At 42.1% G+C, this 27,903-nt stretch overlaps 1 protein-coding gene across 7 annotated transcripts in view; it reads right to left on the bottom strand.

Moving 5' to 3' along the window:
• The window catches only part of LOC122705149 (neuroendocrine protein 7B2), a 56,424-nt gene that overhangs the window by 9,777 nt on the left and 18,744 nt on the right, over positions 1–27,903 (bottom strand). For 3 of the 7 annotated variants that reach the window (XM_043920362.1, XM_043920364.1, XM_043920366.1), the window contains exons 3-4: positions 8,186–8,335; positions 3,912–4,024 (exon numbers count right to left, since the gene is read on the bottom strand). In XM_043920362.1, the coding sequence (XP_043776297.1) occupies positions 3,912–4,024; positions 8,186–8,335 (263 nt within the window). Of the gene's footprint in view, positions 1–3,911; positions 4,025–8,185; positions 8,336–20,901; positions 21,097–27,903 lie in introns of those variants that run through there. The other 4 variants (XM_043920363.1, XM_043920365.1, XM_043920367.1 and 1 more) reach the window with 2 other exon arrangements.

The raw sequence follows: 27,903 nt of genomic DNA, 5'->3' as shown, positions 1-27,903 counted from the left end.
CGGTTAAGGAGGGAGCCTCTAGTCACCCAAGCTGCTGGTGAAAAGATGTGAAAAGCACTTGGAAAGGAGAAACATTTGCTTTTCAAGGCAACTTCGTCCCAAGTGAGTAACCCTCAGTAACGAATGTGTGAAGGAGGGGTTGGCTGACATCCATGGTTGCCAGCCTTTGTCTATGACAGCTCCAGGTGACATATCATCTGAAAGACAACCAGTTGTAGACAGGACTGGACAGAACCACTGTACAGGACACATGATGAGTGCTGAGCCATGGAAAGAAAAGGAATTTATCCAGTTTTTAGAGAACTCCTAGAGTCCAGTGTTCTGGTTCAAATCCCAGTTCTGTCAATGATCAGCTCCGTGGGGTTAGGCAGGCCTTTTAAACTCCCTCTTCATGCATCCCTGCTTAGTCGCTTCAGTCCTGTCTGACTCTTTGCAACCCTATGGACTAGAGCCCACCAGGCTCCTCTGCCCATGGGATTCTCCAGGCAAGAATACTGGAGTGAGCTGCCGTGCCCTCTTCCAGGGAATTTTACAACCCAGGGATCAAACCTGCATTTCTTACATCTCCTGCATTGGCAGGTGAGTTCCTTTCCACTAGTGCCACCCGGGAAGCCCTTAAACTCTCTAAGCCTGTATTTTCTCATCTGTAAAAAGAGCATGATAGGGAAGGCAGACTGAATGAAATTAATTCACATATTTAGCACAGTGTCTGGCACACAGTATGTGCTCAACAAATATGACTACTTACTGTCTTATAAAATACAATGACTATTATCATCTTTGTATTCCCATCACTTAATGCAGGGCCTGGAAGGTATATGATATGCATTTAATAAATGTGTCTTGATGCATTAACAAAGACAGAGAAATGCAGGAAATTAGACAGACGCTGATACTTATGTGAATCACTACTCAAGACTCAACTGAGCTCCAGCTAATGTCAAACACAGGGAAACATTACTAGCAAAAAAAAAAAAAAAAAGAATCAGGATCTTGTGTGTAGCTCTCTTGTGAAAGATGATCCCTTTGCTAACTTAAAAGACAGTGGAGCTTGAGACCATCATTCTTTATAAACGCTGAGGAAAGCTTGGGGACCCCAGCTTAGAAAAGCAAGACAGACTCAATTCATACTTCCACATGAAGTGGAACTCATGCTTGCCTGCTAGGTGGTAATGAGAAAATAAATGAAGGAAACAAGTTTAAACAGACACATAATTACAGGTGAGGAAGGTGTGTAAGCATTCTTCCTGCTCATTGATCTGTCATAGTCCTAAACTTCTAGTCTTTAGCTCCGATGTAGACAATGAACGGCAGTGACTCAAAGGAAAGAAGTCAGTATTGAAAGGAGGCAAAAACAACGAGATGGTGGCTGGCTTCACACCGGAGTGCTGGGAGTGAGTGGAACACGATGAGAGAAGTCTGTAAAGATCTTCTAGAAGAGGAGAGGAAAGTTGGCAAGAGAGAAGTTTCCATCTCTCTCACATCCTCAGTTGGGTTCTCTGCCCCCACTCAGACTGTCCTCCATCTTCCCCTTGCACCTGCCCCTCATTTCCAGACTAGCAGTCATGCACGGTAGATGGGTCACCCTAGAATCCAGTGCTGCCCCTTTTTGGCACCTTCGGCATCCTCAATGGTTACTATACAACTGGCCATGTGAGAGTCCTCAGTCCTGGAAGCCTTCCTTGACTATGTTCTTTCATCTCCCCCAGTAACTGCACCTGGCAGAGCTTGATCAGGAAGCTGATCCGTGCTGAGATAGGTTCATTTTAATTACATGCAATGTATCCCAAGTTGGTAAGCTCATTGAGACCAATATCATGTCAATGACTGTTGTATATCGAGCACCTAGCCCAGTGCCTGGAACACAGCAGGCTCTGTCTGGTCCCTCGCTTCTGTTAGGTCGCACCTCTGCCCATCTCTTGTAGATTCCTTCCTAGTGCTCCTCTATGATCTACTCTTTCCTACTCTTCCTCTGCTCCTTTCTTCCCCTCCTACCTCCCTCTCTTCTTCCTTTCTCTTTAAAAAAGTTTCCTCAGAGGAAAAGTTCATACCATCAATTTCTTACAAACCTAACATTTTTACCTTCTCATGCTATGTTTATGCCATATACCAAACCTAGTCAGTTTCCTAGCTCCCTTTGAAATGTCTTGGATTCTTATTGCTTTAGTGAGATTCACTTAAATTCTCTGTGTTCACAGCCTTTGTAACTAGAATTATCTCCTTTATTTTTTTCCCACCTTTAGTTTCTTCTCTCTACATCTCCTCCTTCCCTATGCCACCAGAATAACTTTTATAGAAGACTTTCATGATTTTAGCCTCCTATTCAAGAACCTACAGATGGTTGCCTATGTAATTCAACATGTTTAAACCCTGCTAGTAGGCTTCAGGATGGCTCTGCAAATTCTCCCTAACTGCTTATGAAAAAGAAGAGAAATAGAAGAATGCATATTGGAGGAAGCAAAATTAACAGAGGGTATTGTTGCTTTGTCATTTTAAGACAGGAAACATGTGCATGTTGACAAGAGAGGGAATCAAACTCAATGCTTGGATGATAGAAAAAGTGGAAGTGGTCATTAATGAGGAGGGACCTCTCTCTCTAAAACAATGTAAAAAGGAAGAGAGAGAGTTTAGTTCTGAGACCACAGTATTCCCAGTAAAGTAGGTAGCAAGTTGGCTGCCAGTGATGGAGACCTATAGCTGTAGATAGGTTTAGGCAGTTAGGAGTATCTGCTCATTCCTCATTCACTCACTCCTTCCACAGGTGTATTGACCACCTCTGTATATGTGAACTAAGCCTCCTTAGTAGTTTTCCACTTTGCTCACATGGCTTCTGCATTTGATTACATCATCCAAACCACAGGAAAACAGATCTATCTCCATTCAATTGTGATCTTGTTCAATTCATTATTCCAGTTAGTTGGGATCTTCTTGAATCCCAATTCTGTCATTCAGGGTTCTCCCTTCCAACTTTGTGTCTTTCTTTGAGAATCTGATAAGCATATGCTCTATAGCTTTTACTACAAACATTTATAAACATGTGGAGTGGGATATCGCTAAGACACAGAGGATACATGTGAAATTGCTCTCCCTCTTGACATGGACTCTTTAACAAGCTCCCTTTTGGTGATGTTTTCCTGCCTAGGTTGTAACTCTCCACCTCTTCCAACAGGATATCATGAAAGAGCTCATCAAATACTTTGCTAAAGTCTAAACGCACCATGCTCACTTCATTTCCCTCATCAAGCTGGAAAGTAAATGAATAATGCTGGCAAGTGGAAGAATATAATTAGATCGACAAGACTTGTTTTTAGCAAACCTGTGCCAAGTGGTCATGATTTCGCTTTCCAAGTGCGTATAAACAATTTCCTTAACTGGCAGTTATAGGTTCTTGCCATTGATGGCAAGTTCACCGCCACATATTTTGGAATTTTTCTTCTCTTTCCATAAAGCAGAACTGTATGTCTGTTTCTCAGTTTCTGGCATGGTTTTCCTTTAGTTCTGCAGAGATCACTTCCCTCAGTCTAGGGGGAAAATCTGCACATTTTCTTAGTATCCTTTTTTTTTAAAACAGAAGTTTCATATACTTCCTATAAGAGGTGAATGAAACACTGGTGAGATTTTAGGACGTATTATGACACAGACTATGGAGCAGACCAGAGTAGAACCCTCTTGAGATTAGACCTGATGAGATTGGTTCAGGTCACTGACTCTTCAAGTGGGTTGGTATATTGTGCTCTAGGCAGTGAGTGTGGTTTGGAATTAAAAGTCCCTCTCAACTAGAGATTTCTGGAAAAAAAATCAGAGTCTAAACAATTTTCCTTCTCTCTCCCCACCCATATTGTTTCTCTCTGCCATCAGTACCTTCAAAGTACCAGAATAGAGGACCTACTAGCAATGAAGATTGGACTTACCCACTTGCCCACGCCTGGATAGTCATGTTCTGGATCAAAAAGGTGCTGGTGTAACTGGAATTCTCGACTGAACTCTGCTGTGTCAGGGGTGTTTTCTAGACATCCATCATCTACTGCAAACAACAAAAGGTTTTTGAGGAACAGCCAAGGATCGATTGTTATTCTAAGAGCTAATTTATTAAAAACAACTAGACATCCAAAGGTCAGAATGTATTCACATCAGTCATTCTAAATCAATATCCTTCTGGGATTTGCTCATCCCAGATTCCCATTCCTCTCCTACCCATGGCAGAGAATGGTTGGCTGCTCACCAAACCCACTTCCCATTCCCCATCGGCACATGGCTAATTTCCCAGCCTTGCTATGCAATCAGGTGGAGTCATATGCCTGGGTTTGTGCTGATGGAATGTGGGCAGAAGTGATGTATTCCACCTTCAAGCCTGGCCCGTAAAAACCCTCTAGAGGACCCCCTCTCTTGCTCTCCCAACCCCACCCTCACCCCCAGCATCTGTTGGTCTGCTTGCTACATGTTGCCGACCAGGGCAACTGTGGATGTCAAGTGCAAAGATGAAAGATGGCAGTCTGGGTTGCTGAACCATCCACCTCCACAACACCCTCACCCATCTCTGGCAGGACTTCACACAAATGAGAAATAAACTTCTATTGTGTTAAGCCAGTGCTATTTTTTATCTGTCATGACAGCAATTATTTCCTTTACTGATACACTTCCATTCCACATGACTTACTCTGTTTTTTCTTGGGTGGCTCTTTAGAAATGATTTTGGCTTCTTGGAGAAAATCCAGTATATAAGAAAAATAATTATTAGACAGAACTTGATGGTGTGTGTTGTAGTGGTAACAGGGTAAGCCTGGAGTCAGAAAGATAGACCCGAGCTCAGGGTTCAAATCTTAGCTCATGAGTGATAGACAGGGTTAATTCCTTCAGAGAGTTAACTTAGTCTAATTTCATTCATTCACCTATGAGATGAGAATAATCAAATCCCTACCTTTCAGAGCAGCTATAGGGAATAGAGATGATCATATAGAGAGCATCTGGCACATAATAGGTTTCCTCTATGTTTTAGTTCCCTTCTCACCATCTCTCTTTAAATGACAGTTCTTATTATCAATGCTCTTTGAAATAAAGCATGTCTTCCATTCAAACACAGAAAAAGGTTATCCCCCTCGGCTGCTGCTTTTACCTAAGCCCTGTCATTACAAGACACAGTGCTCTGAAACTGAGTCCTTTTTTTCCTGTCTCTAATGTGCTTTATAGACAACAGCTTTAAAAGGGCGGGGGTGGGGAGGGGGTTGGGGGAGGTTGGGAGGGTGGTTTGTGCAGGACTAGGAAAATGAAAGAGGCTTCCTTTCAAAGGGAGAGTGAAGCATCAAAGTCAATGCTAAAAGGGGTCTAACACAATGAGGCAGGTAGTCTGGTCTCTTGAGACTGTTTTGACGCCTACCAGCAGCTTTCAGCATCCAGTCTCAGCCCTCAGCAGCAGGAAGCTTGGGAGGAAAGCACTCGCATTTGGAAAAAACCCTAATGTGACTCTAACATGGCTCCCCACTTCTCACTGAACTGGTTATCTGATTTCTTCATCTAGAGCAATTAACATGAAGGAAGGGGAGAGCAGAGCAAAAGAGGTCAGGCAGTCTGCACATGGCAGCTTTACAACCTCTTCCTAATTGTTTCTCAAGTACCTCTGAGTGGGCCCAAACTGAGGTGTAGAGATAGAGGCCTGTGGCTCTGGAAACCGAAGGTGTCCGGAGCCTGAAAATGCTCCCAGGGATTCACATCCCTGAGGCCCAGGACAGGCTGTGAGTTCTGTTTGCCGCTCTACCAGGGTGAGTGAGCCATGATTCAGAGGTGAGTGTGGCTTGGGGAGGGAAGTGAAGGTTATTCTTGGATGGCTGGACTATGCGGTGTCATGATTCTCAATGAGGCATGTCTCAAGCAATTTCTTACAAATAATGGCTAAATTTAGTAAGTGAGTTTTTTCTAGAATGCAGATTATGGTAGAACAAAGAGGGAGAAGTATGTTAGCTTAATGAAAAGGCAGGGAGGGAAGGGGCAGATAATGGCAGACAAGAAAGGGCCTGGGAGCTGGGTTTTTATCCAACTCTATCCGCCAGCCAGGATTGCTCCATCTCAGATCTCCTAAGTGCTACTGATTAGGGCTTGATTACATAGATCTCTATACTACTTGTTTCAAGGATCAGCTAGGACTACACTGAATGCTTTTTTAAGGCACTGACTATGTATTCATTTTACAGATGAAGAAACTGAGGCCCGAGGAAGTAAACTGACACGCTGTAATGAGGACTAGATAGCAGATCTGTTGACTCAAACTCTGGCTCTCCTTCCATTCTCCTCTAACAGCAGTTCTCCAAACTTCAGTATGCTCCAGAATCACAGGAAAGGCAGCTTAAAATACAGATTTCTGCATCCTACCCCCAGGGTTTCTGTTTCACTGGACAGAAGAGCCTGGTGGGCTACATACAGTTCATGGGGTCACAAAGAGTTGGACACGACTAAGCAACTAACATTTTACTTTTTTATTTTTACCCCCAGGGTTTCTAATTCAATAACTCTGGAATAGGGGTGAAGATCTGCCTTTCCAATAAGTCTCCAGGTAATGCTGATACTGCCAGGACTACATTTTAAGAACCATTGTCCGATATGATATTGATTCAGTTTAGCCAAATCCCCATGGAGACTGTTACTCTTCAGACTCCAAACTGGTCTTTCTTCCTGCTCATCCAAAGCCTCACAGGCAAGTGAAATGTGGCTGAATCACTGGTTCTGTGCAGTGAGTTAGACTTTCCTACAGTCCTGGGCCAGTATCCCCACACTGGCTTGGCCATGTCTAACTATTTCGGTTGTCCCATCCCAGGATGGAGGCTCTGTCCCCCATGGGAAACAGAGACCTCACCTATCTTTCAGAGGGAACCTCTTTCAAAGAGAGCCTGTATTGTGTTTAAGAAAAGCTGAGGTACCATACTGTCAGAATTTTCAGAGCAAGGCAGCATGTCTTAGTGGTTGGTTCCACAGTCCTGAATCAGATAGACCCAAGTTTGAGCCTTGGCTCAGCTACTTGTTACATAAATAACCTTGAGCAAGCTATTTTGGAAGCTTCAGGTTCGTTATATGTAAGTGTAGTGTTAGTCATTCAGTCGTGTCCAACTGTTAGTGACCCCATGTAGCCCGCCAGGTTCCTCTGTCCATGGAACTCTCCAGGCAAGAATACTGGAGTGGGCTGCTGTTTCCTTCTCCAGGGATCTTCCCGACCTAGGGATCGAACCTGGGACTCCTGCATTGCAGGTAGATTCTTTACCATCTGAGCCACCAGGGGGAAGCCCAATAAATACTAACATTATTATTATTATTATTATTATTATAATTATTGGTAAAGACTACTCTGGTTGCTTACTAGTGGCAAAGCTATTTACAATCTGGATGATATTTAATGAGTCCTTACTCTGTGTGAGGTGATGTGCCAAGTGCTTAACATGGATAATTTCATTTAATTCCCCAAATAAGGAAGCTGAGATGCAAGTAGTTTATTAACTTGTTCGAGGTCACATCTCCTGACCTGGGGTTTGAATTCAGGTAGTCCTCTGTCTAGAGCAACTACTCTGAACCAACAAAGTAAGCTGCTCAAAGCCCAGCATAAGTGAAGCTCACTCACTATTCATCCTCTTTGGCACTGGAGGGTAGAAAATTGGGAGCAATGCATGAACAGCAAGGAAGGTTTCAGCCTACTTCCTTAACCAACTTACCTTCCTGGGTCCCCTCTCTCATGCCACCTCCCAACTCCCAAAGAAATATTTCAGGATAGACGCTCACTGGTTACAACATAGTTGAAGTGTCGATTGTCAAGAGAAGTGAGGAAAACGAATGGGCATGGATCATCCACAAAGGAAACAAGTTCCAAAGTGGGCAGCAACTGTACCAAAGAAGAGGCAAAAAAGAGAAAGCCCTCTCTTTTATTAAAAAAAGAAGCGCATGCAGAAAAGAGCATCACTTCCCAAAGAGGGTGACAAGATGAAGCCTTGGCAAGAGAGGCCTCTGTAGGTATATCTAAACACCAGAACTCACCAGGAGTTCTAGAATCAACTTCCCTTTCCAATCCACCTACAAATAAATACATAGGGGCTCATGGGACTAGAAATACTTTTTCTCTGAGCATATGCCAATGTTAGCATTTTTAATTTCCTCCCAAAGCTCCTACCTTTCATGGGAACCCAGGAGCGTGCCCACTAATGCCCACTACCTGTTTTTCCAACGGGGCAGGGGTTTGGAGGGTCTGGGTAGCCCTGGTCCTCACTGAAGTCCTTAGGAATGTTGTCACCGGTCAACTCTGCCACGATGTTTGGGATGTTGCCAAAGGGACCCAAGTGTTGCAGACCTTCATGAGCTCCACCTGCCAGGAAATCAGAAGTAGATCATTTCGGGGCAATGCCATTCATTTCAACTACTATTTATTCAGGTACACCAGACAAGCAAAGTACTGTGTTCTATGCTGTGGAGAGAGAAAAGGAAATACAATAGTTCCTGCCCTTAGGGGGTTAAACTTTTCATTGTGGAAACAGGCACAAACTGCACAAATACCATTTCCACTTAGGGCACACTGTGTATGTGCTATAGTGGACATGTTAAAATGCAGTACTTGGAACAGCGTAGAGGGGGGCTTCATTAGGCTGATAGGATGGGAGGGCTTTTGGACAAGCTGGAGCTTGAGTGGCACTGGCACAGATGGGCTGGACCTTGCAAGTTGGACACGGGGCTCAGGGAAGAGACAAAGATGCAACTGGCACCCAGATAAAAGGACAGGCTGAATGACAACCAATTACCCATAAAAGGGAGATGAAGAAAATATTTGACCTTCTCCCATTCGAGATCAACCACTTAAAATTGGGTGTATTTATTTCAATCTTTTCTCCTCTGTGCATCTTTTTCTATCCATTTGTTCGTTTTTCATTTACTATTAAAGCATGTGGCTGCACGGTCTCTAGCCCCATGATTATAAATGACTATGTAGTCTTCAATCCAGTGGTTCTACCACAACATATTAATCATTCCCCCATTGTGGGATGTTTAGTGTTTCCCAATTTGCTCTTAGGCATTTAATTTTTTCCATATTTTGGATTAGTTTTCCTCAGGAAAGATTCCCAGAAGTCAAATTACTGGGTCAAAGGCTATAAATATTTTTATGACTCTTTATATTATATTGCCAAACTGTTTTCCAGAAAGGAGGTACCAATTTATAAAATATCAACAAAATCTGAGAATTCCATATTTATACATTTTAACCAGTATTGGGTTTTACCAAAATAAAGTTTTATGTTTTCTTTGCTAATTTTAAAGGCTTTTAGAAAAATTACTGTTTCGTTTTGAATGTCTTTGATTACTAGCTCAGTCGAATTTTTTCCATGTTTATTTACCCGATTTAATTTCTTTTCTGTGAGTTGTCTGTTTATGCTCTTGGAATTTTAGTGTTTCTCTTATCAACTTGCAAGAACATTTTACCTAATAAAGGTATCAAGTCTTTGGCCATTACATTTCCTGCAAACACTTTCCATGTTGTTTGACTGACTTCTGGTCATTATATTTGTAATAGTTTGCTAACATAGGTTTGCTGTTGTTATCCTTCATGATCTCCTCTCACCTTCTAAACTTACAAAACTATTGGCCCTTCACAAAGGTACTTTCAATATTTAGATATTTCAGTTTTCTATTTTTAAAATTAACTCTTTGGTACAGCCACTATGGAAACACTGTTGAGGTTCCTGAAAAAATGAAAAACAGAACTGCCATGTGATCGAGCAATGCAACTGGGTATTTATCCAAACAAAATGAAAACACTAATTCAAAAAGATATATGCAGTCCAATATTCATTGCAGCATTATTTACAGTAGCCAAGATATGAAAGCAACTGAATGAATCAACAGATGAATGGATAAAGAAGACATGTGCGTGCATGTATATATACATATATATATAGAGAGAGAGAATGTCAGTCAGTGGAATATTACTCAGCCATATGACAACATGGATGGACCTGGAGGGTATTAAACTAAGTGAAATACTATATGCTCTCACCTGTATATGAAATCTCAAAAACAAAACAAATGAAGAAAATAACAAAATAGAAACAGATTCAGATACAGAGAGCAAACTAGTAGTTGCCAGAGGGGAATGGGGGTGGCAAGGGGTTGAATGAAAGTAGAGGAAGGGAATTACACAAACTGCAGTTATAAAATAAGTCAAAGGCAAGCAATATACAGCACAAGGAATATAGTCAATAGTATTATAATAAATTTGTATGGTATGTAATCTATAAAAATATGGGATCACTATGTTGTGCACCTGAAACTAATATAATATTGCAAGTCAACTGTACTTCCAAAAAAAAAAAGAAAAAATTAACTCTGTTATATATACACTGTATGTTTTAGGGCACGTAAAATAATTATCCTATTGGCACTTGCTGAGTGATTCTGTCCTTCTCTACATATTTCATCCCTTCAACAAATATTTAGTTGCCCCATAGATACCAAGCCTACTCTGAACACCAAGGCACAGCAGTGAATAAGAACAAGCAGGTTCACATTGTATAACTTGCTTTACTTAAACATCCTGCTCATGCTCCGTCGCTCAGTCATGTCTGACTCTTCGCAACCCCATGGACTGTAGCCCGCTAGGCTCCTCAGTGCATGGGATTCTCCAGGCAAGAATACTGGAGTGGGTTGCCATTTCCTTCTCTAGGGGATCTTCCTGACCCTGGGATCGAACTCTGTCTCCTGCATCTCTTGCATTGGCAGGCAGATTCTTTACCTCTGCACCACCTGGATGCATGTCAATTTCCAGACTCTTCCCTTGCAGCTTTAATATCCCATAAGGCTCAGGAATCTTACTCTTCCAACACTATAGCAGCCATTTCAGAAATGAATTCCTATTTATTAGCTGTATCGTGACACTGCTGCCTTGATGCATAATCACTATTTACATAGACCTACACACAAAAGGGCAGATCAAAATGTGCTTGCTTGATGTGCATGAAATTAGAAACAAAATCAGGTAGCTCAGCTGGTAAAGAATTCGCCTGCAATGCCGGAGACCCTGGTTCTATTCCTGGGTCGGGAAGATCCCGTGGAGAAGGGATAGGCTATCCACTCGTATTCTTGGGCTTCCCTGGTAGCTCAGACAGTAAAGAATCTGCCTGCAATGTGGGAGACCTGGGTTCGATCCCTGGGTTGGAAGGTTCCCCTGGAGGAGGGCATGCAACCCACTCCAGTATTCTTGCCTGGAGAATCCCCATGGACAGAGTAGCCCGGCAGGTTGCAGTCTCTGGGGGTCACAAAGAGTCAGACATGACTGAAGTGACTAATCACAGCACAGCATAAAGTAACCATACTTCCACCATCACAGGAAACATGGTCTTGCCAATGGGTTGTGTTACTTATGTCGAACTAGGTGAATCTCCCTATTCCCCTGGACAAGTTGTGCCAAGGCATAAACCTCCGACACTTGCTTTTTCCCCTCTTTGTTGGTTGAATCAACTCCCATTTAGATCAACACATAATTTTCCTTTGAAAATATTAATATATTCAGTAGGATCATGGCTAGCTCCTAGTGTCCTGGGAATCCTATTGTCTCTTTGAAGTCACATTGCATCTTTCTGTCTTAATTTATTGTGCTTGATTAACATTTATTCCTTTGGTTTGTTTGTTTTTTTGTTTCGACCACATAGCACAGCTTGTGGTATTTTAGTTCCCCAACCAGGGATCAAACCCATGCCCCCTGCAGTGGAAGTGTAGAGTCTTAATTCTTAAAAGGACAATTGTACCTCTTTTAATTCCAAATTCCTCTAGCTTCCAAATATAGACATCATAAAGTAACTGGGTTTTTTTGTTTACCTTTATATTATAGTTCACTGAGTGAGTAGCACACAGAATTTCTGCATTTTTAAAGAAAGGTATTATTTTTATAAATTTTCCATGTGAGTATTTAAGATGTATTTTTATATAACCCATAAATACCTAAATATAGCCAATTATCCAACATTATTAATCATATTCTTTTATGTCCTTATTCATATTTTATCACAATCTGATGGCTTTGTTAAAATCTATTACTACCAATAAGTGTCTGTCAGTATCTTTCATTTCTTATTGTTTTTGCTTTAGTATTTTGATGCTCTGCTAATTGCTATGTCCAAGAGTATAAATTCTTCATTTTAATTGCCATTAACTGGCAAAATTAATAACAATTGACAAATCATATCTTGACACATATTTCTGCTATTAGCATTGCCACTTTCATTCTGTTGTTTTGTTTGGTGAACCTTTGATCATTCTTTTATTTTTAAACTTTCCGTATCTCTCTGAAGATTTTTCCAATTCATACTGAGGTGCCTGCCTTCAGAGACATTCTAGAAATTCACATTTATTATCTCACATTAACCCAAGACCCACAAAAGTTTAGAGAGATAGACCAGCATGCTTGGTATTGGTATATCTGAGGCTTTATACCATCTTGGCATTAGAGCCACCTTGGTGATTGCTATAGGGCATGCCTTCTGGTGCGTCAATACATGTCTCAACTTTTGAAAGCACCCTAGGCTTAAGTGCCAGGAATTATCCAACTTGGCTTCAGGGAGATGCATGTCTTAATGCTCCGCTAGTAATTAATGAAGGAAGCAAACACAGTTTCCTTTATGGAAGGCCTGCCAAGGTTGTGTTTACCTCTGTGCACCAGTGCCATTAGAATGAATGGTACACTTGTTAGGAAGCAACAGATGTTTAGCACCAGGCAGATATAACACAGGCTCTTTTAAAACTACATTTAATTACATCAAATCAAGAAATACTCACTGAGGAACTATGGGAGTTCGATGGAAATTAAAAAAAAAAATAAATCTATCTTTTGCACCTGGATGGTGGGGGGAGTTTAGGGAAGAAGGGATACATATATATGTATGGCTGAGTCCCTTTGCTGTTCAACTGGAACTATCACAACATTGTTAATCGACTATACCACAGTACAAAATTTAAAAAAAATTATTTTTAATGCTATCCTTTGTTCTCCAAGAGCTTGAATTTTATAGATAAGAAAGTGAAACTGTTAGTGGTTCAGCTGTGTCTGACTCTTTGTGACCCCACAGACTGTATGTAGCCTGCCAGGCTCCTCTGTCCATGGAATTCTCTAGGCAAGAATACTAGAATTGGTTACCATTCCCTTGTCCAAGAAATCTTCCCAACCCAGGGATCAAACCCAGGTCTCCCACATCTCACAGGCAGATTCTTTACCACCTAAGCCATCAGGGAAGCCAGCCAAGAAAAGTAACCACATATAGAAAATAACTAGAAAATTATATACTTGAGTATACAATCAAATGCTAGTTAACTGGTTCAGTATAACGTTTAGATTATGCTGCTCTATTTTGCACCTGAAACCAAGTCAATCAAACTGTTAGGATGCCATGGATGCTATCTGGTCTATTTGTCTCTAAAAACCAAACATATTTTAAAGTTATTATTCAGTCAACTTAAAAAATATTTCTTGAGTATATATGACCATCAAGACATGGACTAGAGGGTCAGTGATGAGCCAGATAAAAATGACCCCCGATCTTACAGAGTTTACAGTTTTGTAAGGGAGACATAATGAAACACACATTTAATGATGCAAGTGAAGTTATTTGCAACACAGAAATATACTCACACACATGGAAAACAAACTAATAGTTACCAAAAAGGAGAGCAGGAGGAGGGGAGAAATAAATGAGGAATTTGGGATTAACACATACACACTACAGTATGTAAAATAGGTAAACCACAAGGACCTACTCTATAGCACAAGAAACTGTACTCAATATTTTATAATAACCTGAGATAGAAAGGAATCTGAAAAAGTATATATATATATATACTTTTTATATATGTATAAAAGTATGTATATATATATATATATAACTGAATCACTTTGCGCTACACTTGAAACTAACACAACATTGTAAATTCAATATTGCAAATTAATTATACCTCAGTAAAAAGAAATACATTTAAGATGCAGAGTTATGATGTGACAGGGTTACAGTGAAATGTCATAGGTATGTAGAGAAGAAATATCTAACCTAGATCTAAGACATGAAGGATTGCCTGCAAGAAGCTATGTGCCAACGATTATGCTCTGTGCCACAGAAAATACAAATGTAAAAGACAGGATTTCTGCTCCCTACTTAGTTCTTCATTCTAGCTGGTTGTTCAGCACCAACACAACAACACAACAAGCCAGTGGTACCTGATAAGATACATTGCTTGATATAACTCATTATGGTATTATAAATGATGTGGAAATTCAGGCAATAGGGAACCTTCCAGGAAAACTTCCATGGAAGAGGTGACACTTGAGTTGAAGCAGCAAAGGCAGGATCCATCCTTATTGGTGGTGAAGGAAAAGCCACACGTAGGACACAGAGGTAGGTGAAAGCAAGCAATATTTGAGCATCAATGAGGAGCACTGCTGGGAAGGGAGGAGCTAGAGAGAAGGGGAGACAGCCAATACCAAGGAGAAAATTATGAACTGATATAATAACAAACAGCAACCAAAGCTTTATGGGAAGAACAGTGATATAATAATTGGATGTTGTGTAGAGCATTAATTTATCAATAGTTTAAAACCCTCTTTCCCACCAAGGGTGCACATTAGAATCACTTGTGGAATTTTAAAAAATTCCAGCCCTCTACTCCAGATCCACTGTACTCAAGCATCTTTCTGCAGACCACTGTACAAAGCTAGACCGGAGGGAAGTTAAGAAGGCTTAATATAACACTACTGCTGAAACTCAGGGGAGAGGTGATAAAGATTGGGGCTGGAGCAGCCACAACATGAGCAGAAGTAAGAGAAATTTCAAACAGTGCAGAAGGGAGAGATGAGTCAAGAGTCCATGCGTTACTGAGAGGTGAGGCGGGGGATCTGGCTGCTCACTGCCCCAAAGCCAATAAACACGCGAGGTTGGTGGAAAGGAAAGTTTGCTTCATTTCAGATGCTGGCAACCAGGGGTGGGGGTGGGGGGCGGACAGCTGTCCAAAGGCCGACTCCCCGCCCCCCCCACAACTGGTAACTAGCGGGGCAATAGCTTTTATAGACAGAAGGAGGGGGCTACAGCACAGTCATCTCTGATCTGACAGTCTTCTTCAAATTGGTCATCGGTGCTCTGACCAGTGTCATCTCGATTGCTTCAGGGACAGTTAACCTTCAGTTCCAGGGTCCATTTGTCCCTGTTTCTTTGAGGCCAGTTCTTAGAATTGAAGCAGCTCATGTCCTGGGTATAGTCTGGTCACCATGTAGTTAACTTCTCCACCTGATGTTTTAGTATCTACAAGACAGCTCACAGGATATGGCTCAGAATATTATCTACAGCCCGTGAGAAAGAAATAAAGGTCCTTGACCATGCTGAATGACTACATTATTATCATTTGGTCTCCATTGACTGTTTTCCTTTGTTTCTGCAAGTTCTCATTTCTCTGATTAAACTTATCCTTTGACTAAAGTTTTCCACAGACAAAAGGCAGGCAGAGAACGTGGTGGGGGTGGGGTTGGGGGAGGGACCATGGGGGTCCTGCTCCATTTCACATGAAGTTTCCCAAATCTAGAGGCCCCTTTATTTGGGAAAATAATGCCATTGGTTAAAGATGGGATCTTTCACTACAGCTTTTAAATTATTTCAGGCAATTAATTAATTAATTCTATCTAGTGATGATGCTTTATTTATGTTTCCATCATGGCCATATCACTCCACAAATGTCTCTAGAATAGACAGAAAGTATTTCATTCTTGCCCAATAAATGTTAAGCCCTTTTGCTTCTATAAACAGTAACTTCGGAATATGACCTTACCTCTTCTTGATACTTTGGGACTATTATTGGGAATATCCGTGACTCTATAGTGCTGTAGCAGTGTGTTCTCAGAGCATTAAAATGTATACAGTAATACAACTGTAATAAGTGGTCCCAGCTGCTAGGGCTTTTAAAGTTCTTTGTCTCCTCCTTCTTTGTAAGCTATTAATCCTGGTCATCCTCAATCCTTTTCATAATAAAGTACAGTGCATAAATAAATAGTGGGTCTAGGTCCTGCAAGTCTTGTCTTCTAATTTGCTTTACCACACACATATGCATAACTTGAGGGTCCTGTCAAAACGTAGACTCTGGTCTACGTTCTGATCAAGTGAGGGATAGACCTGACACCGCAGTTTCAACAAGCCCCCAGCTGACGCTGATGCTATTGGTCCATTAACCATACATTATCAAGGGCTAGAAAAGGCGAGAGCCGGACTTACTCAAATTAGATGCAAACTAAGAGTAAATTAGCACTGAGAACATTGGCGTGACCATCTTCGTTCGTGGAGTTTGTGACTTTTTGAAAGTCACTTAAGGTTTCAGATAAGGGAGCCATAGCTAGCTGAAGCCCCTTTACAGGTTTTATTCCAATTATAGAGGCACTCTCACACATTTCACAAGGAGCCCACAGCACCCTTTTTCATTCAAACTAATCCTGTAGGGACTGGAAGCAAAGACCCCGCTCATGAAGCATGAAGGTACGTTCTCATGGAATAAGCAACGTCCTCTCAGGGACTAAGCGGAGCCCCACGGGTCGCCCCATGATGCAAGGGCTGGGGTCAGAGGGGGATGGTTCTGGTAGAAGTCAAGGTTGGTCAGAAATGAAGAAAATAAACAGGCACTGCACCACTCCCCTGCCTTTTTGTAACATTATGGTCTCAATTGTTTCAGACTATTTTAATATCTTTATTAAAAATGTTTAGTGAGGTCAGTAGGACAAGAGTTACTACTCATAACTGTGAGCAAGTGAGTCCTGGGAGACCTTTACTTGCCTAAAGCTGCTCAGCCAGTCAGTGCTATTTGCAGCCTGGGATCCCAGGGCTGCTTCCATGCCCCCAAGGGGCCTCAGGCAGCCCACCCGGATCCTTTCCAAAGATTAGCTCGAGAGCAACCATTGGTAGAATGACCTGTCGGCATAAGAGAGGCCTCTCTCATATTTTCTATCTCACTCTGAGGCTTCAGAGTGTCAGCGACCAGTGGGGGTCGACATCCTAGTCAAGCCAGGCACCAGAAGAATGACTCTGAGATGGGGCGCCAGCCACGGGCCTCACCACTGTGGTTCCTGCGTGTCTGGGTGCCAGCTTCATGCCAGAAGATTTAGAGCATCCAGACACAGTCCCTGCCCTGCAGACTCTGCCTTGCAATCTGGTAACACCCTGACAAGCTCGCGGCCAGCAGTCTCACCCGCAGCCCCATGCTGGGGCCCCTGGGGATCCATGCGACCGGGCAATAAAGGAGAATTGTGGCGGGGCCGCCTGGTGCCAAGGAGCCAGTCACCCACCTCATAAAGAGGGAGTTCCGTGAGGAGAGTCTGGCAGGCAGCGGGCACACTCGCCTGAATGCCAGCCATTCAGCTGAAGGGAAGGCATCCAGCAGTTTTCACTTATGTTACCACAAACAGCCGACGCTAAAAATACACTGCGGTCTGGGCCTTCATTCCTCCGCGTGTCTCCATACATCATTTATAAAGCGATGACCAGCTTTCCTTTTGTTCACAGTCTGGGAGACTGAAGCAGTCAGATAGGTGATGCCAATGAATGGAGCCCCGCTGTGTTTCTCCCTTCAAAGGTGCAAAGAGGGCAGCAGGCCAAGAGGAAAGAAGGTGGAGAGACAGCAAAGGCCCCCGCTGGGGCTGACATTTTTGCGGTGTGCATGCTCAGTCGTGTCTGACTCTCTGCAACCCTATGGACTGCAGCCCGCCAGGCCCCTCCGTCCACGGGACTTCCCAGACAGGAATACTGAGGTGGGTTGCCACTTTCTCCTCCAGGGGATCCTCCCAGGGATGGAACCCACCTCTCCTGCAGTGGCAGGTGGACCCCTTACCACCGCACCACCTGGGCGTTCTCCCCCAGGGGTTGAGGAGGGAGGTAAAGTGAGGCAGGCAGGGCGCCTGAGAGTGGTTTCCGAGGCCACAGAGCAGGTGTGGATCCTGTGATGGGGCAGCACCGGCTGGACGTGGGGGACCAGGGGGCCTTCATGAGGGACAGCTGGCTGGCCCTGAAGGGCTGTGTGTTTTTCCTCACAACCTGTAAACACACACACACTTTTACAAAACAAGAGCCATCACTTCTCAACTCGGAGGACGCTAGGCAGGCCCTGGGGATGTGGCGGGCTTGGTTCCAGACCACTGCCATGAGTAAATATCACAATGAAGCCAGTCACACCAATGTTTTGGTTTCCCAGCGCATATAAAAGTGATGTTCACACTGTGCTGTAGTCTATTAGGTGTGCAGAGCATTATGTCTAAGAAAACAATGTACATACCTTCATTAAGAAGATACATATATTCTTACTGTGTATCACGGAGCTGCTCGGCTGTGTACCTGAAACTATCACAACATTGTTAGCCAGCTATACTCCAACACAAAATTAAAATTTTTTTAAAAAAAGAAAAAAATAAAACTAATATCAGGGCATATTTGAAAAAAAAAAAAAAAAGACATTAGAAAATGCCAACCATCACCAGAGCCTTCAGCAAGTCGTAGTGGTCACAAAGATCACTGATCACAGATCACTGTAACAAATATGATAATGAAAAAGCTTCCAGGAGTGTGAATCCAGTATTCTTGGGTTTTCCTTGTGGCTCAGCTGGTAAAGAATCAGCCTGCAATGCAGGAGACCTGGGTTCGATCCCTGGGTTGGGAAGATCCCCTGGAGGAGGGAAAGGCTACCCACTCCAGTATTCTGGCCTGGAGAATTCCAGGGACTATAGAGTCGGACACAACTGAGTGACTTTCACTTTCCCTTTCAGTGTGAGAGTCACCAAAATGTGACAGAGACAAGAAGAGCAAACGCTGTTGGGAAAATGGTGCTGATCGACTTGTTCAATGCAGGGTTGCTACAAACCTTCGATTTGTTTAAAAAAAAAAAAAAAAAGCGAAACAAAACCCTGCATCATTTGTGCAGCGCAATAAAATGAGAACGCCTGTAATCTGTCACCTCCGATACAATCATGCCTGGGTTTCTCAGCATAGCATTCAGGCAGTTTCAATGCACATGATTGTCTGCACTGGAGCAGAGAGTAGAAACAAGGAGAAAGGGCTGGAAAGAAACAACTTGGGCCTTATTGATGAGGGAGAAACACCTGAAAGAAATGGTCAACTTAAGGGGTGGGATTTTTAAAATTTTTAATGTCTAACCTTTGTTTCTTCTTCCTTCAAACCCAGTAATTTCAGTGGGCTCAAAGGGAGAAATGAAAAGAGTTAAGAGTAGTTTCTGCAGACTCACACAGAGACACAGAGAAGAGACTTGTGGTTGCCAGTGGGGAGAGCAGTAGGGGAGCGAAGAACTGGGAGTCTGGGATTAGCAGATGCAAGCTATTATATATGGGAAGGATAAACAACAAGGTCCTACTGTACACCACAGGGAACTACACTCAACATCCTATGACAAAACCAAAATGGAAGAGAAAATATATTTATATGTATAACTGAATCACTTTGCTGTTCAAAAATTAATACAGTATTGATTTATAATATTTACTGTATTTATTTATACTTCAATAAATTTTTTAAAAAGTAGTTTCTGTATATATCCACTCTCCAAATTAACTCTGTGCATTAGAGCCTTTTTTGCCTTGATTCCTGGTGAGACATGAGAGTCCTAAAGGTCAAATGTAGTTGTGAAAAGCAACTAATTTTCATTTACTGTGGATCCACAGACAAGCCTGGGTAAAGAATATGCATGCAATGCAGGAGACAGAGGAGATGCAGGTTCAGTCCCTGGGTGGGAAAGATCCCCTGGAGAAGGAAATGACAACCCCATCCAGTATTCTTGCCTGAAAGATCCCATAATCAGAGGGGACTGGTGGGTTACAGTCCATGCGGTCGCAAAGAGTTGGACACGATTGAGCGATGAGGCACACACGCACACAGAAAGAGCACCTTTTATATGAAGAAACTTGATAGCTTCCCTTTGTTCAGGTTCAAATCCACATGTTGTCAGGCATCTGAGGATATCCCAAACCCTTTTTAACTTAGGCATAAGATGCTAAATGCATAACTAAGTGCCTGGAATGTAATAAGCACTCAAGAAATGTAAACTCCTTCCATTATCCAATCAATATTTCCTCATAGCACAATTAACAGAGCCCAGATTCATGATCCTACATATTTTTCATTCTGATGCCCACAGTTCTGTATCTGGGGCAGTTAGCTACAAGGGCTCAAAAACAGCTGAACTCTTCATTAACAGCAGTGTATCCTCATTCACTTAAAACTAAAAAATTAATGCTTGAACTCATTTCACTCATTGTTTTCAAGGTAAGCACACCACCCCCTCCCCAACCAGGTGGCATCATCTCTTTCTCAAGGATTTGCTATCCAGTTATAGGAAACAGAATATATCCACATAAATTCACACCTGATATAAGTGCCGGTTTCATGGAACAGACCATGAGCACTGTGGGAGAAAAGAAAGACGTACCCTAGGATGAGAAAATAGCCTCTAATTATATACAATTAGCGATGGATGCTGTGTCTTCAGCTCTCCTCCTCCCTAGAAATGGAATTCAGTTTAAGCTGTTTAGAATGGTGAGGACTTATGTTGCAATATTCACATTCTCTAAACTCATGACAAGTGACCCCAAAGCACACAACATTTGGTAATTGAGAAAAACAAAGGAATGATTCTATCTATGCTGAATTGGCTTATTCATTGATTTGCCCCAGGGCAGGGGGCTAGTCCAGGCGGCTTGCTAAAGCTATCCTAATGCTCTGAGTGTGAGCCTGGTTCCTCAACAGGGACTTCCCCACATAGCTAGCATCCCTGGTAAATGCACTCCATTTCGCTGGCATCATCCTATATGTGCCAGAGAGATTCAAATTGAGTCGTGCCTGCTGGCAAGGAAGCAAAAATAAAACTCACTGTTCAGATATTTTGTCTTGAAAGGCATTTGTTTTCATTCCTTTTCTTTCTTCTTTTGCTTGCTCCCTCATCCTAGGATCTAAGAATCTCAGGTTCCTTTGGGACCAAAGGCAACTTTATCAGCATCTACTTGGAGGCACGCAAACAGTGAAGGCAGAAACTAGGAGTCGAAATGTAGTGCGTTTGTAGCTTTCGCATGTCCATATGGTCCCAATTTAGGATCACAAGCAGAGTTGTTTATTTTAGAAAAGCTTTTTAGTTCACTTTTAAGGTATTTTGCTTAGGCATTGCTTGCTTTTCAAAAGGAGAAAATGTGTATTTTTTTCCAAAGCGGTGTTTGTTTTGGCTGTTTACTCATTTGCAAAAGTTCAAATTCTATTCTGTGAATTTAACTCATTTGCCTGCAGCCGCCACAAGCCCCGCCCCTCCCCAACACGTACACCCCAAACCCCAAGTTAAAGTAAAATGCATTAATTTGAAAATGAGGCATTTTCAGGATAGCTGTGAATTTTGTGGGTTTTGAAAAAATTGTTTTAACAGGTAATTTACATTGTAGCATTTCCAGGCCCTTCATGTAAATTTATTTGCTGCCTGAAATGAAGTCTCTATTTGGCAATTGGTTTGGAGACCAGGTATGTTTTTGTACTGAGGTCAGAGCCAATTTCGGGTCATTTAAAACCTGTAGTCTGTGATTCTTGCTGAAATTATGTGATTTGACTAGGAGGTAGTGGAGCTCAAATTAAGGTATCAACTAATGTTGAAAAAATAATGGGACATATAAACAAAGCTGCTCCCATCACTTCATGGCAAATAGATGGAGAAAAAGTCAAAATAGTGACAGATTTTATTTTCTCGGGATTCAAAATCACAGCAGGTGGTGACTGCGGCCACGAAATTAAGATACTTGCTCCTTGGAAGAAAAGCTATGACAAACCTAGACAGTGTATTACAAAGCAGAGACGTCACTTTGCCGACAAAGGTCCACACAGGCAAAGCTATGATTTTTCCAGGAATTATGTACAGATGTGAGAGTTGGACCATAAAGAAGGCTGAGTGATGCTTTCAAATAGTTCTCTTGAAGACTCTCGAAGAGTCCCTTGGACTGCAAAGAGATCAAACCAGACAATCCTAAAGGAAATCAACCCTGAATATTCACTGGGAAAAACTGATGCTGAAGCTGACGCTACAATACTTTGGCCACCTGATGCAAAGAGCTGACGCATTGGAAAAGACCCTGACGCTGGGAAAGATTGAGGCCAGGAGAAGAAGGGGGTGAAAGAGGAGGAGATGGCTGGATGACATCATCGACACAATGGACATGAGTTTGAGCAAACTCTGGGAAATAGTGAAGAACAGGGAAGCCTGGGGTGCTGCAGTCCATGGGGTTGCAAAGAGTTGGACATGACTTAGCAACTGAAAAACAACAACACAAATTTGTGGTAGGGATGGGTATTAGGTGAGGATATTGCTTTAAAAAAAAAAAGGCAAACTATGCATTTGGAGCCTCCAGAACCTGGTTCCATCTAGAGTCCTGCTGTCTCCAATTACTCAAAGCTTCCAACTACATCTTCCTTTTTGAAACATCACTTACTGAAGACATCCTCTGTCCAAAATCCAGACTCCACATCTTTGTTCTCAATGATGTGACAAGTCCTGGGTGTCATTCCTGTGGGAGAGGGTCTCTGAGTATGAATTAACACATGTTACTCTGCTCCTGTATAATATCTTTGCACATTATAGAATTCCTGGGATAATTATTTTAACTTAAGTTCATGACTTCACTAACAGGAGTTCCTGGCCCCCTGGTGTACCAGCCAAAGAAATAAGCAGGCTACATCCGGTTCTCAGGTCAGGAGAAAGGGCAATGGCAGTGATGATCCAGGTTGGCAGGCAAAAATCAACGTGAGGAGGACCTCAGAGGCCAAACCAGAGCCAAGGAAATGGCTACAACATTCACAGTTAGAGACCGAGCATCCAAGGAAACAGCTTCCAACACATAAGAAAATAAGGGATGTCTGAAAGTGAAGTGAAAGTGTTATTCATTCAGTCATGTCCAACTCTTTGCAACCCCATGAACTGTAGCCCACCAGGCTCCTCTGTCCATGGAATTCTCCAGGCAAGAATACTGGAGTGAGTTGCCATTTCCTTCTCCAGGGAATCTTTCCCACCCAGGGATCGAACCTGGGTCTCCTAGATTGAAGGCAAATTCTTTACCGCCTGAGCCACCAGGGAAGGATGTCTGCAGAAGCAAAAAATAGGGAAGCACTGAATGGATGAGCCAATAGGTGAAATCAACAGCAAGTCCTTATGATCATGGAGGTGGTCCTCTGCACCAGACTTTAAGCTCTTTGGTAAAGCTTGAGTGTTACAGAGGAAGCAGGCCACTGGGAACACACTGACAAGGAGGTGTGAATAAGGGGCAGCAGAGACCACAATGGGTCCATTCTGAATGGGATGGAGATGGGAGAGGTGATAGGGCTTGGCACTCCACTTGCTTGGAGTCATCTCCTCTCTGAGGTTCTGCACTGGCCAGAGGAGCAGCAACCTGGCTCTCAAATCCAATCATTTCATATGTCAGCCCCCTTGTCAGTAGATTAAGACAAAGGAACTGAATTGGGGTCAGAGAAGGCCTTTGGGCCATGACAAAGAACACTCCCACTTGGTCTTACTAATCGGTACCTGCATGATATAGTCCCTATTTCCCTTTCTCCATCCAAAGCTGCCATAAGTAGCTAAGCATCTTTTACAAAGAGCTAGCATAAGCATCGGAGAAGGAACCCCACTCCCACTCTTGCCTGGAAAATCCCATGGATGGAGGAGCCTGGTAGGCTGCAGTCCATGGGGTCGCTAAGAGTCGGACACGACTGAATGACTTCACTTTCATTTTTCACTTTCATGCATTGGAGAAGGAAATGGCAACCCACTCCAGTATTCTTGCCTGGAGAATCCCAGGGACGGGGGAGCCTGGTGGGCTGCCGTCTATGGGGTCGCACAGAGTCGGACACGACTGAAGTGCCTTAGCAGCTTAGCAGCAGCAGCATAAGCATTTGTTTTGGACAAACAGTGATCTCTTTGCAGGACATTCTTTTCTGAGTTTCTAAGCAGCTATTACCTTTTTTCTTTCTTTTTATTGTTTCTGAATTCTAGCCTCAGGAGGAGAGGGCAGATGGTATGTGTGTTGGAGGAAGGAGGGGCACTTGGACTAAATCTCCTGCAAACATTTGGTATATAGTGTTTCTGGTCTGTAGTCTGCCTATCTCACATAAATATTCCCAACTTCTTCCTTTTGTATCCATGTAATCTCTGCCTGGCAATAGTTAAGAAGAAAACCACATCCTCACACACTGCAGATGGGAATGTATCAATACCAGGAGGTGGCTGCTTTGGGAAACAATCTGGCAGCTTCACAGAGCTTCAGTTCCACAGAGCTATCCTACGACCCAACCGTTCCAGGTCTAGGTATTGATATATACCCAAGAGAAATGAAAAGATATCCCCCCACAAAAACCTGTACTCAATGTTTAGAGAGACGTTAAACCATAATAGCTAAAAAATAGAAATTTAAACTAAGTGTCAATTTAAAAAATATTACGACAACATCAAAACCAATAAAAAGTGCTTAACTACTTATTCTATCTTCATTACTTAGTATAAACTAAGTGCCAAGTGCCATACCCAGAGCTAGGGCCCCCTGGCATGCTGGAGGAGACACGAAGCTGGCTGTCACAAAGTGTGTGGAAATGGAAGCAGCTCCCACCACAGAGGATAGAAGAAAGACATCAGCCACGCAACACTGAAATCATAAATCACAAGTTCCTTCTGAACCTTAGAAATGGCAGTCTTTCTTACCCACACATGGTATCGAGTGAAGAAAGCATAATTCAAATTCATTCATAAATCCAGGCTTACAGTTTAAAATAGCCTTAAAAAATACTTTACAAAATTTTGAAACAGCTTCAACCTCCCCACCCACTCTACTAACCAAAATTTTAACTAGAACTGCTGATGAGAAACAAATTTCACAGCCCCTTCTTTACTTGCAACAGTAGATAGCAGTGCTATCCTAGAGAAATATGATGAAAGCTACATAGTTAATTTTAAATTGTCTAGTAGCCTTATTTCAAAAAAAAGAAAGAACAGATGAAGTTTAATTTTAAAAAATGTATCCCAATAAATGCAAATTGCTATCATTTCATAAATAAGAAGGGCTGATGAGATATTTTGCATTCTTTTGTTTATTTATTTATGGTATTACCTTCAAAATCTGGTGTGTGGCTTATATGTAGAGTACATTGCAATTCAAACCAGGCACCTGTCAAGTAGCTACCCATGGCTGGGGTCTATGCGGACAGCTCAAATTAGAGGAGGTGAGGTATGTTGTGCAGAAGTAGGGGCTCTGCAGTCTGCCTACCTGAGTTTGAATCTTGGCTCCATCATACTACTGTATGACTTCATCTATAAAATGCAAATATAAATTATGTCAATTTTAAGAGGTTGGTATGAGGATAAAATAAAAAAGGATGGGGGAAGGGACAGTCATGGAGTTTGGGATGGATATGTACCCACCGTTACATTTAGAATGGAACTCTGCTCAATGTTATGTGGCAGCCTGGATGGGAGGGGATTCGAGGGGAGAATGGATACATGTGTATATGTGGCTGAGTCTCTTTGCTGTGCACCTAAAACTATCATAACATTGTCAATCAGCTACACCCCAATACAAAATAAAAAGTTAAAAAAATAAGATAATGGAATAATGAAATGCATAAATAATATAAATGAATAAATGAAAATAATAAAAATTTTAAAAATTAAAAATATTTTTTAAAAATAGCAAAATAAAATAATGAAGTAAAAAAATATAAAAATAAAATAGACCTTGTAAAGTTTTTGCAGGATCCTGGCAAATGTTAAGTGGTTGTCATTTTACAATGCATGCACTCCATGCTTTAAAACTTATGTGATCCTGGACAAGATATCTTTACCTTTTACAATATTCATTTTCCTTTTCTGTAAAACAGGGGTGACAGTAATGCTTCATTAAGAAGATTAACTGGTACAAACATAGGACTTAATAAATGTTCGTTTCTTTCCCCTTGGCTTCAGGTGTCACCAAACAGAGAAATAGCCAAAAGACCAACAGAACAGCCACAGAGGTAAATAGGCTTGGGTAACTGGCAGACTCAATCGTCACAAGGGAACTGCAGGCAAACATCCAGATGGCTCCAGCCTACCTCGGGCAGCTTGAGAAGGCCCGCAAGACATGTTTCTTTTGTAGTGCCTGTACCAGAAACCATCTGACAGCAAGCAGGCTCGCTGTTTCATATGCTGATGGAAGATGGAGTTTCACCTTCTGTGATACGTCCCTATGCATGCCCAATTCAATAGACGGCCATTCAGTGTTTTAAAGCTACAGCCGTGACTTGATTCTCTTGGTGTTAATAAGAAGAAAAACAAATAAACTATTTGTGTGTTATAAAATTCAAAATCTCTAATGGTAATGGCTTTGACTGCTTTCCTACTCTGGAGGTTTTTTTTTTTTTCATATTTAATGGCTTATACAAGATTTTGAGGAGGAAAACTTAAAAATTTTAATTAGAACCATATCCTAAATATCCTTCTGCTCCTCTGAGTATTTGTTTATTTTTTCTTAGGATTGATTTGTTAAGAGTTTTGGAATTACCAAAGAGCTTTTGAGGATGTTTGAAATCCATGATTCAAAACAGGGAGGGTCCCAAGAGTGATGGGATTGCTTATGACACCAGAAGGATCCAGCCATTCCTCAACCCAGGAGCTCAGAACCTTCCACCCTGCACTTCACAATGTTGTAAACCCTCCCAAAGTTTTAATGTCCCTTCATGCTTTAACGTTCCAGAAGGCTCATTTTTGAATAATAAAACTGCCACAAGAATCACTGAGCTTTAGATGACACCAAGGACTCAGCCATCCCTCCCACCAACGGAAAGGGAAATTTCAGTAAGACATGAACAGTACTTGATTTTATAAAGGGACTCACATCTCAGACTCCCCATTTCTCCAGGGAAATCAATAAAACTAAGGGTATCAATTAAAAAATGAAATAAAACAAAATCACAAAACACCCTCCACTGACGTAGGCCCCCTCTTGACCCAGATTTATCTCGATCACCATGTTCTTTCTCTCAGAAAGTGGCAAAACCCACACCTTTAAAAAAACACAGGAGTTAATGCTGATATGGTCAATTAACAGAATTGAGTACAGATGTCTTACCAAAGGGCTTCCCAGGTGGCACTAGAGGTGAAGAACCCATCTGCCAATGCAGGAGACATAAGAGATACTGGTTTGAACCCTGGATTGGGAAGATTCTCTTGGAGGAGGGCATAACAAACCACTCCAGTATTCTTGCCTGAAGAATCCCATGGACAGAGAAGTCTGTCATGCTACCACCCATAGGATCACGCAGAGTCAGACAGGACTGAAGTGACTTAGCATGCATGCACTTCTTACCAAAGTGGAAATAAATATCCTGAGAATCTTCATAGAGATTTTTCAGGATACTCATGTGATTCTAACTATCTCAATGGCATCAGGCACATTTTAGGGAAAAGGGACCCTGATGGATGAACGTACTTTTAATTCATTTGAAGGCAATGATTTTAGATTTAAGGGACTTTGCAGTGGGTTGGGAAGGGGTGCCCAACCACAGAGATGTCATTTAAACCATGAAAAGGTTTTCATTCAAAAACCCCAAGAGTTTCCCTCAAGTTGATGTCCGTTCCCCGTCTGATGGAGGGAGAGGAATGACTGCGAAAGGAAGGCTCTCTGAGACCAAAATTGGAGACACAAATAGAGGCTGAGACCCCTTAGGCATCCACCCCTGGCCCAGCCCATGGGTGGGAAGAAAGAATGGTCTCGGGATTTATTATTACATACTTTGGAGCTGCATATCCTGAGACTGTGGCCTCCTTACTATAGTTACTGTACTTATTCCTTACTTATTGTACTTACTCCTTACTGTCGCC

This window comes from Cervus elaphus, chromosome 12 (genome assembly GCF_910594005.1).
Source record: "Cervus elaphus chromosome 12, mCerEla1.1, whole genome shotgun sequence".
In the NCBI taxonomy this organism is placed as follows: Eukaryota; Metazoa; Chordata; class Mammalia; order Artiodactyla; family Cervidae; genus Cervus; species Cervus elaphus.
Note: the sequence above shows the minus strand (reverse complement) of the source record. Positions and strands in the feature narration are given on the sequence as shown.